This window comes from Capsicum annuum, chromosome 12, assembly GCF_002878395.1.
Source record: "Capsicum annuum cultivar UCD-10X-F1 chromosome 12, UCD10Xv1.1, whole genome shotgun sequence".
Lineage (NCBI taxonomy): Eukaryota > Viridiplantae > Streptophyta > Magnoliopsida > Solanales > Solanaceae > Capsicum > Capsicum annuum.
Window position 1 is genome coordinate 31309865 of NC_061122.1, and position 10462 is coordinate 31320326.

The window sequence follows — 10462 nt, forward strand, 5'->3', positions numbered from 1 at the left end:
GATATTTGTAGGTACGGCTAAATCAAATAAATCAGCATGATGATTATATAAATTTTCTATGTATTCATTCGCATCACTCATAGTCGTCTACAAATCAGGTTGTACTTGTTCAGAATCATTGTTAGTATTTATTTCTAAGTTAGCATAAATAATAGTACTAAAGTGGCACATAGTATTATATTTCATACACGGATTTAACATAGCACCAACCAAGTAAATAGGAGGAATCGGGAAAAAATATTTTTTAAATTTAGTAAACATGGCACCAACAGCTTCTTTATAACCTTCTTTATTTTTATATCCTTTGAGCAAACTAGAAATACCGGTTATATATCCCAAAATATTACAAATAGTAGGATAATAAGCACCGAAAAATTCAACCGTAGCTACATAGATTTTTTCTAAAAACTTGACAAGATCATTAATTACAACCCAATCAGAATAATGTAGCATGCAATAAGCAGAATAAGCAAATGAGCCACAATGTTGGTTAAAGGTTAGTGCAATAGGAACTCTATATTTATAACAAGTTTTTAAAAAATCATATGTAGAATTCCATCTAATGTCAATTTCCTCAGGCATCAATATCGGTGTAAGTCCATTTTCTTGACCTTTAATTTTAAATTCTCTAATTCTCTATCTACGATTATTTCTCAAAAAATTTAAGATCATCTTTCACAATTAAATTATATATATAACATGCACACTTAATATAAAAAATTTCAGGCAACGACGGAGATAGCTTAGATCTTAATTTTTTTATAACAATCTTGTTGTTAAAAGCATTATCAAAAGTAATACATAAGATTTTATTTTTGATACCATAAAATCCGGCAACTTTAACGATAGAATCAGCAATAAAATCCCCAGTATGTTTACGATCTTCATCATATAAAAAAACAAAAATACATTTTTGCATCACAAAATTACTATCTATCCAGTGACAAGTAATGGTTAAATAATTATTTTTATTTACAGCACGACCATGATCAGAAGTTAGGGACAATCTACATTGAATATTTTTTAACAATGTTGATAAATAAAAATAATATTATGAATGGAGTCTAAAAATATCGGCCTACAAGTACTTCTAGGAATACCATTAAACATAGGATTATAAATTACTTGAATATAATGAATAAAGGTATAAGAAGAAGGAAAACTAAAAGGCAAACAACCCACAGCTACCATTTTAGCGATTTCTTTTCGGTCCCTCAATTTATTATATTTCTTTGTTACCTGACCGGTTGCTGGGTCCATTCTAGTTTGTGTTGGCCACCAACATTCCCACCACCTCGTGCAATTTTTAACTCTCTTTTATGAGCATTACCTATATGTCTCATTAATGTACCCGTACCCCCTTACTTGTCTCCGCTTTTATGCTTATATATTTGTTGATAAATATTGCATTACACCTCAATATCTGATATACGTTCAAATAATTGCCATGCAATACTAGTTGTTTTACGAGGTCTTGGGGCACGGGGAGAACGGGAAGAGAGATTAACCGATTCAAAACCAACGTTAGCATTTCCTACAGCGGGTGTCTCACCAATATTTTCATCATCTTCGTCTAAATTAACCGCATCTACTTCATTTTTTTCTTCTATACTGTAATTTTTCTGAGCTTCTACATAATCCATATCGTGAGCACCTACACCTATTTCTTCCTCAAAAGGTGTACCAAGTGGTACCGGAGGCGAAGGTATACGAGCATATCTACTACTTGAAGTACCTCTACCTCTAGTAATTTGCTTTTTACTACTACTACCGCTTCCGGGATAAATTTTTTTAACACCTTTAGTAGCGAGGTTTCTTAATTTATCCATAGTATAAATTAAAATAAATTTTAAAAATTCAAAATGCACAAATATAATAAAATTAAAAGATTCAACAATTAATACAATAAATAAAAATTAAACGTAAGAGATGGAACGACAATACCAAATTTTAAAAGTATTCGAAGGTTGCGACTTTAGAAACTTCCACTCATACTTTGTAAACGCAAAATTAAAAAATTAAAGTGAGCACTTTAGGAAATTAAATATATTGAATATTTGAAAATTGAGATTTGAGAGAGAATGAGATTTGAGAGAGTGAAAAATTATGTGAAAAATAATTTCGAGGTGTAGGGTATTTATAGATTTTTTTTTGGAATTAAAAAATTATGTTAAAAGTAATTTTTTTTTTAATTAATGGACCTAAACTAGTCGTTTGGACCCGCCGTTGACCCAAAATTTATTTTTCTTTTAAATATTAATTCGGACCGGGCCGAGCCGATTAATCGGTGGGCCTGGACTCCGCTTGGTTCGGACCGGGTTAACTTGGCCCAATTAAAAAAAAATCGGCCCAGTACCCTAAAGTCCTTGGACTTACCGGGCCGGATCAAATCGGACCGATTTCTTTAGGTGGGCTAGTTTGGGGCCCGACCCACCTGACACCCTTAGCATAAATTCATGGAATTTATTATAGACACTTAAGTTGTATATATTTTAGAAAATGATTTGATGACTTATCAATTCATGGAACAGTGAGCATTTTCTCTTAAGTGCTGAAATTTAACTACAGAGTAGTAGTTTGATTGGTACTACTATATCCTACTTCCCCTTCTTAACACTCCATTGCCCCTGACACAAGAACAAAAGAGAAAAAGAAGTTTATACTTTTATCGTTTGGTGCGCCAACTAAATTATTTCAAGATTATAATTTAACCAACTAGTTCCAAAAATAGGCACAAGAAAATGGACTATTTTAGCTCACCTTGTTGATATATGAATTAAATTATCTCTAAATTACAATTCTGAGATGATAATTTTTAGACTAATTTATTTCATGTGAGAGGTGAAATAAAATAGTCTCAAATTTAATGGGATAAAGTAGACATTCAGGCTTAAAGTTTGAAGTAAGATTTATATAGTATTTAGTTTACTGTATGATTTAAGAAGCAAATTATAAAAGCCACCAATTATAAACATTATGATGTGCTGGTAAAAAATAGTTTTCCCCTCATACTTTGACTTTGATATCTGTTAACATTCCCCAAATTTAGGAATTAAAAATGTCATTCCACAGGCACAATAATTTTACTCGTATACACTGAACAAATAAATGTAAGATTGTATTTTCTTGTATACACGATTACTATTCAATCACAATTCGTGATATGTATAATATTATTTTAACTTTCAACTGTTGATCGAGGTTGAATTGCTTGGTATAAACATCGGATTATGTGTTAACCGCATTCTCCACTAATAACGGACTTGCTATATAAATAAGCAAAGTGGAAAGAAAATATCACTACCATATGAATAGTTCATAATGTTGCACTTCTCTTTAGATCCAGATCACGACTTCTGCTTGTTATTTTTTTTCATACATATTATATTTCTACTGTATAGAAACATGACCGATGGGATGACTAAGGACATTTTTATCTTTTTAACTCTCAAAATATCTCCTTTTCTGCGGACACTCTTCTAGAACCATTGTTTAATTCATTCCCAAAATCACGTTTAGTAGCCGTTTGGTCATGAAAATTATTTTTTTTTGGAGTTAGAGTTGGAGATGAAGTTGGAGTTGGAGTTGTGTTTGGCCATGTCTTTTTGAATTTTTTTTTTAAACTTTTGAAAAGTCTTTTTTAAATATAATTTTATGCTCTTAACTTTAAAAATTATCAAAATCAACCAACTACTAATTTACCTACTAACATACAATCAAATGTTGAGAAATTAATTTATATTTCTTCAATTGATAAAATAATTAACAACAAACTAATTATTATGATTGTTATTCTTCTAAAATTTGAATAAAAATATCACAAGCACGAACTAAATAAGTTTATCTAACCATAATCGATTAAATAGAGAAAAATATATTTTGATAAATGTAATTGATAGATATAAATATATTTTATATATTTTTAAATTTGTTGATGAAAATTCTTAATTATTTTCACTTGAATTAATTATTTTATTGAATTTGGTATTTTGAAAAAAAATACGAAATTTAGTTAATAACAGAGATTTGTGTAAAAATTTAAAGATTGAAATTTTCAAAATTTCATGACCAAACACCATAATTTTCAATTTCAATTTTTTTTTCAAAAAAAAGGGAAAAATATCCGTGGCCAAACGGGCCCTTAATTACCACATTTCAAATCCGTAAGGCCTCTCCATCCACCCTATAACAAAGCTTATCATCTCTTCTTTCCCCTTGCTACATCCTTGAAAAATTGTTCACACATTAATTTGCTAATAATTTCTCAAACAAATTTAACCCTAAGTTCATTCAAATTTCGAATTCTTTATAAAATGGTGCATTCACAAGAATAAAAATTTACGAACAATAACAATTTTGTGATTGATGATGATGAAAAGGAGTTAGAATTTGATGAAACGTCGTCGTCGTTGTCATTGTCGTCGTCCGATGAGTCATCGGGCGAGGACGTTTGTATGTTTGGATCGGGTGATACGAATGTTCTTCAGTGGCTATTGGCTTTAGATTTGCAGGTTATGGGAGCTTGTAGAGTGGGTGAAAGGTTAAAGCCTTTATTGAAAATTAATGTATCTGCTGGTGCTGCGGAAGATCGATTGCTTGCTCATCTTAGTCAAGTATGTTTGTGAATTTGTGTGGATTAATTTTGTTATGAATTTGATTTAGGTCATTGTGTTGGTTTTGATGATTTTGATGTTCGTTGGATGCGTTATTTATGCCATCTCCCTTCACTTTTACTTGTCATGTTTCGCTTGTTGAAAGTTAAATTTATATTTTTCTACTACATAGAAACATGACCACGACCAAGAGCATTCTTGTATCTCCTCTTCTGCAGACACTCATTGTTTACACAAATAAGAGCCACAATCTTCTTCTTTTCTTCACACACCCGACTCTCCACCTTTAGGATTTTATTTTAATTTGCCTTCATCGTCTTCTTCGTGATAGAGTGGAGTTCAGTTGTGATCAGGATTTCCTATTTTAGCTCTACAAATTCAATGTCATCAATCACAATAGTCTTTGCTCTTTAGACCACTGTGAGGTACACTTTATTTATTTTAATTTTCTATCTCTTTTTATTTTCAAGATTTTACGATTGTGTTTCTTTGATTTTAGGTTTTGGAGTTGAAGAAGGGGAAAAAAGGTGTTATGGTGTGGTGGACGATTGATTGATTGATTGTTGCGAATGCTGGAGGAAGATTTGGTTGAAGTTAAGTTCCGTTTGTTCGATGGATCAGATGTTGGTCCCTTTCGATTTTCACTGGCTTCCACCGTTGCTATGCTTAAAGACAGAATTGTTGCTGAATTGCCCAAAGGTTTGTTCTATTACTTCTTTCATAATTGAGGTATTTTATTTCCTAGAAATGTATTAATTGTTATATTATATAAGTATCCCGTCAATTTAGTTGAGGTGCACGAATAAGTTTCTTAGTTGTTTCTGGTAGTTGGGGAAGGGCACGCTTGGTATGGCGTATAAAGCGATATTAGAAGATGCTACCACAATGGTTGTGAAGAGGTTGAAGGATGTAGGTGCTGGGAAGGAGGAGTTTGAGCAACAAATGGAGATTGTGGGAAGCATAAAACACAAAAATGTAGTCGAGCTTCGAGCATATTACTATTCAGCGAGGGTAGTGTTGCTGCAATGCTCCATGGTATGATCACTTTATGCTCTCTCTATAGTTTTTAACTTTTTAAAACTCTGTAATTTCATTGTAAATTGTCTTGCAGATTCATGCTTCTCCTTTATATAACAAGAATAGGTATATTAATTAGTAACTTTTCACATGATTGACAAAATCAGTTATTTGCTATCCCTAACTATGCTGCTCAGACTCTTCAAAATGCTGCCAGGTGCATGTCGGATCCTTCAAAAGTAGAACATATATGGAGGATCCAACACAAGTATGACAACATTCTTGGAGACTCCGAGTTACATAGTCTCTAAGTGAGATTTTATGATCAGTCATGTAAGTTTAGTGAATTGAAAAACATAACAATTAGAAACAACATAGAATCTTCCAATCTAAAGGCCAACTAATATAAATTGTCGTGTTATGGGTAGTGCCAAATGGAAATCCACTGAGGTATATATATTCTATGTTCCATATATTTGTCTCATTCCATCTTAGCAGTTAGTTGTACCTAAAATGTGGATGATCCTAACATGGGGTTTACGCATCTTTGTGGTGCAGTGACTCCTTTCTGTTAATAAGATAATCAAAATCCTATCTCTATTTTATAATTCCACAACATATTTTACTGTACAAATCATTGTCAATACCCCTTTGTCTCTAGAGTTCGATTATTACACTATTTTGACTGAATTATTTTATAGGATGTGGATAATCATTTCTGATCTCTATCCACCTTTTTATAGCAAGTCAAAATCGTTCATAATTTTGTCGAGGTCCCAGTTTCTTTTTTCCCAATTCTTTCTCCACCAAGCATTTGCACATGATGTCAAACTGCATGAATGGCTAAGCTTAAAGGAGAATATTGTTTTTAGTTTGTTGGCATCTTTCATTACCATTATCACTGGTGGGACCTAATTTAATTGACTAGAAGTTTAGATTAAGGAATCCTAAGCTATTGTCAACCTTAATATGCTTGAATATTTTGAGAACATGACGACAAAAGACGTTATGCTTATGTTACGTATTTACTCCCCTATTTTTGCTGTTAGAGTTAGGAGTTCTGTTTTTCTCAAATCAAATGGAGTAAAATGGAAACTTGTTGAAAGAATTAACTTGGCCACAAAACAAAAAAGAAAATCATAGGAGTGCCATGTGTAGCTTTCCACTAAGATGATAAGTCCTGCAAGGGATATTTTAATTTTAGGTGCTTTGCAATTTGCTTATTCTAGCGATATTTTAATTTTAAGTGCTTCTCAATTTGCTTATTCTAAGTTAAAGGACTGACCGACTAGGAGCTTCTATGCATATTTATTACTCTAATATTCGTCATGTTATAGAATGATAACAAAAAAATTAAACAAACGAGAGATAGAGGATTGAACTCCTGATCCTTTGCTTTTGTTAAAATTGGAATACCTGATTTTCTTACAAGGCACTGATAGGTCGCCTATTTCTTCTAGGCTTGAATCAAAAGAGACAAAAATGCTTTAATCCAGTTGTTTCCTTTGTAGTTCTTGTGAAACTTGTTCTTGCATGTATGTTTACTGTAATCTCGTACAAACACGGTATGATAGAAAAACATCTCTGATCTCTGTGTTAACTGTTATCAAATATTAATAAAATTCCCATTTCAAATTTTCAATTAGAAAATTACTTTAAAACTGTCATTTAAACTTACATGTGGAATGACTGGTGTATTACCTAAGGTTATGGTTGAGCTCTTTGATTCTTTCATAATATTCATCTTGGCCTCTTTCGGCAATCTCTACAAGGTCTATTACTTAAATCTATGTATTACTAAAGCTAAGTATAAGTTGGTAGACGTCTTGACACTCTGCTAGCATGAGAGTTATTTCTTGCTAGACAAAAAATGTTTTGAGTGATTCTCTTGCCCAAGATCAAGTCCTTGATACTCTTTGATTCAACTTGCTCTTTTTAGATCTTTCAACATTCCGATCTACCACCTGGCAATTTTTGTTCACTCCTCTAGGTGGTCTGATCACATCTTTGCTTTTATCTGTCTTGTGATGTTTGATTGATGTAATGTTATGGTCATATCACTTCTCTCCTTAGCCTGAATTAAGTATGATATTATAACCTTAAACTTTGGGTACATGATGCAGTCCTAAGCCAAAATATTCTTAGCAGTTTCAAAGGTTAAATCTTCAACTTTTTGTTTATTATTGGATTTACTTCTGGCTATTTCTTTCTAAATGAAACAATTTTGTTGACTGTTTCTCTACTCCGAACTTGATGCCAACTATTCAAATAAATCATTTAAGAATTTCACGTGTCAGCAACATTTTTGCTTATGAAAATTTAATTTCTTAATTCATTTAGTTCTTCCTTATCACTCTCCCCCCCACCCCTCCGGGTCAAAAAAAATAAATCATGTGGTTCTTATCAATTGGCCGTATAAACTAACATCTGTCTATACCACATAATGGCCATAAAAAAGATCCATAGTGCAACACTATCACTGCAGGAGGAAGATGACTTTCTTCAAGCTATCTCAAATATGTCGTGGTTGAGACACTCAAACATTGTTCAATTGATAGGATATTGAGCTGAGCATTGGCAACGTCTTCTGGTTTATGACCATGTCACAATTGGTAGCTTGCATGATATGCTGCACTTTGCTGATGAGAGGAGTGAACTGCTTACTTGGAATGCCCGGGTTAGAGTAGCTCTTGGCACTGCTCGAACTATAGAGTATGTTATAGCTGTATAGTATTTTGCCAGTGCTGCCCTTTTCTTGTTAGGTTTTCATACAACAACTTCCCACACAGTGGAGTCTTGTTAGGTTTTCATAAAACTTGAAAATGCATCAAGATCAAAGTGATGTCATAATGACATGTAATCTTTGTCTACTTACCATTTGAAATGTGATTCTGCTCAAGCTTTGGGATTACATGGGTTAGCAGCAGCTCTTCCTATTTTGAGAATGGAATTCCTGATTAGACGTAGGCCCAAGACACTAATCCATATGATATCATCTGGTGACTTGGTTGAAGATTAAGTGTACACTCGGATATAACTAATTGAAACATCTTAAACATAAATTGCTCCAAACACCAGCACTAAGTCACACCAAACCTCATCCGTAAATGATCAAAAGAAAAGACAATGACCACAAAGTTGTTAGGCTTTACTTAACTATATGGTAATCTCCTAATGACTTCTTGGCTTCAGAGACCTACTTTCCTGAACTGATGCACAAAAGACATAATATCTATCAAAAATTACTGAAGAACGTACAACAATTTCATCTTATTAAAACGTCCATTTACTTCCCAATTGCAACTGTTCATATCTCTAATTCTTTCTTCAACTCTTACTGCAGTTTACAAAATATCTTCCGAAAGTTCTGGAGGCAAATAGAAGTGAAGCTTCACATTATTAGATAATATTTCTTCCAAACGTGGTATTTTTGTTGAGATTAATAAATGGTAAGAACTTGATTTTTCTTATTCTGGTTATCCTGATTTTACATGGAGCTTTCTAATACAAAATATTTTGTGGTTTGAAAGGACATGTTTGGATTGGTCTTAAGCATACAGATTAAAGTGTTATAATTTGGATAATATTTGTACAAGTTATTTTAAGTTTTTCTCTTAATTTTGTATTTTCTTAATGGTATTGTAAAGCTCTAATCTTTGGAGTGATTTTGTTGATATTATTGAATGATAGAGTTGTTATTTTTTTGTGAACTTGCTTAGTAGATGAAATGGTACCTCTGCAATATGAGATGTTTGGTTGGGACAAAATGCATGGGATAGCTCATTTGAGAATTAGTTATCTCGGAATTGAAGTGTTATTTTTCTCTCTTTTTATGGGTGGGTAACTAATCCCGGGATATCTTATTTTTCAACTAAATAATCCATGTGTTCTAATTCCTTTTTTTCCCCAGAAGTTCCTCTACCGTCCTTCAATATTAAATATCTACATTCTATTATATATTCAGTTTACTTTGCTTTTGTAATTACTCTTTCTGTTTTTTATTTTCAATATTTGTAGAGATTGGACATTATTGTGGATTAACTTCGTTTTCCAAACAATTTATTTCTGACTATAGAATCCTATAAATTGAATGCTAATATAGATTGTGTTATATTATTACAGTAGCAGTCCCTTACCATCTAGGTGAACACGCCCATCTCTAAGCTTCATATAGGAAATTAGGGTTCAACAAAAATGCATAAAAGTCAGCTCTTAACAATGCTTATGTTTACTATTTAGGGAAAATTTTAGAAATAACAATTATAGAGCCTTAATTGTAACTTTTACAGCCACAATTTCATAATTATGAAAAATAGCAAATTGTATTTTATATTTAAGTAAACTATTGCTATATAAATACATATACAATAAGATTTTAAGTCTTTGTTTTATTCAAATTAGTTGAGTTAAAAAAGGAATAATTATTCCATCTAATTAAATTCACATAAATTACTCTTATTTAAATTAGTAGATTCATTTTTGAATCAAACGCAAATATGAAGATTATTATTTTCATGACTTCAAAATTTCAAAATATCATTCTTTTATGTCTCTAATTATTTTTTCTTGTTGGTTTTTTCATTTTTTTTTATCTTTTTTTTTTTTTAAATTTTAATTTCTTTTTCTTTTCCATTTTTTTCTTTCTACTTTATTTTCTCTCTTCTACTTCTATTCTTTTTTTTTCCTTTTTCGTTTATTTATTTATTTATTCTTTTTTCGTTTTCTTTTTTTTCCCTTTTCTCTTCTTTTTTTTTTCATTTTCTTCTTCTTCTTCTTTTTATTTTTTTTTTATTTTTTTTCACTTTTGTTTTTACACTTCTATTTCTAATTTC

At 31.6% G+C, this 10462-nt stretch overlaps 1 protein-coding gene across 15 annotated transcripts in view; it reads left to right on the forward strand.

Moving 5' to 3' along the window:
* Positions 1-4135: 4135 nt before the first annotated feature.
* LOC107851368 (probable inactive receptor kinase At4g23740) overlaps positions 4136-10462 on the forward strand; it is an 8052-nt gene continuing 1725 nt past the window's right edge. The window contains exons 1-7 of one of the 15 annotated variants that reach the window (XR_007048274.1): positions 4174-4613; positions 4945-5038; positions 5113-5312; positions 5442-5648; positions 5725-5963; positions 8189-8342; positions 8974-9348. Coding sequence is in view for 7 of the 15 variants with exons in the window: in XM_047400911.1 (XP_047256867.1) it covers positions 5226-5312; positions 5442-5648; positions 8189-8317 (423 nt within the window). In the remaining 8 variants the exon portion in view is untranslated. Of the gene's footprint in view, positions 4614-4944; positions 5039-5112; positions 5313-5441; positions 5649-5724; positions 8542-8973; positions 9349-10462 lie in introns of those variants that run through there. The other 14 variants (XR_001668975.2, XR_007048271.1, XR_007048269.1 and 11 more) reach the window with 14 other exon arrangements.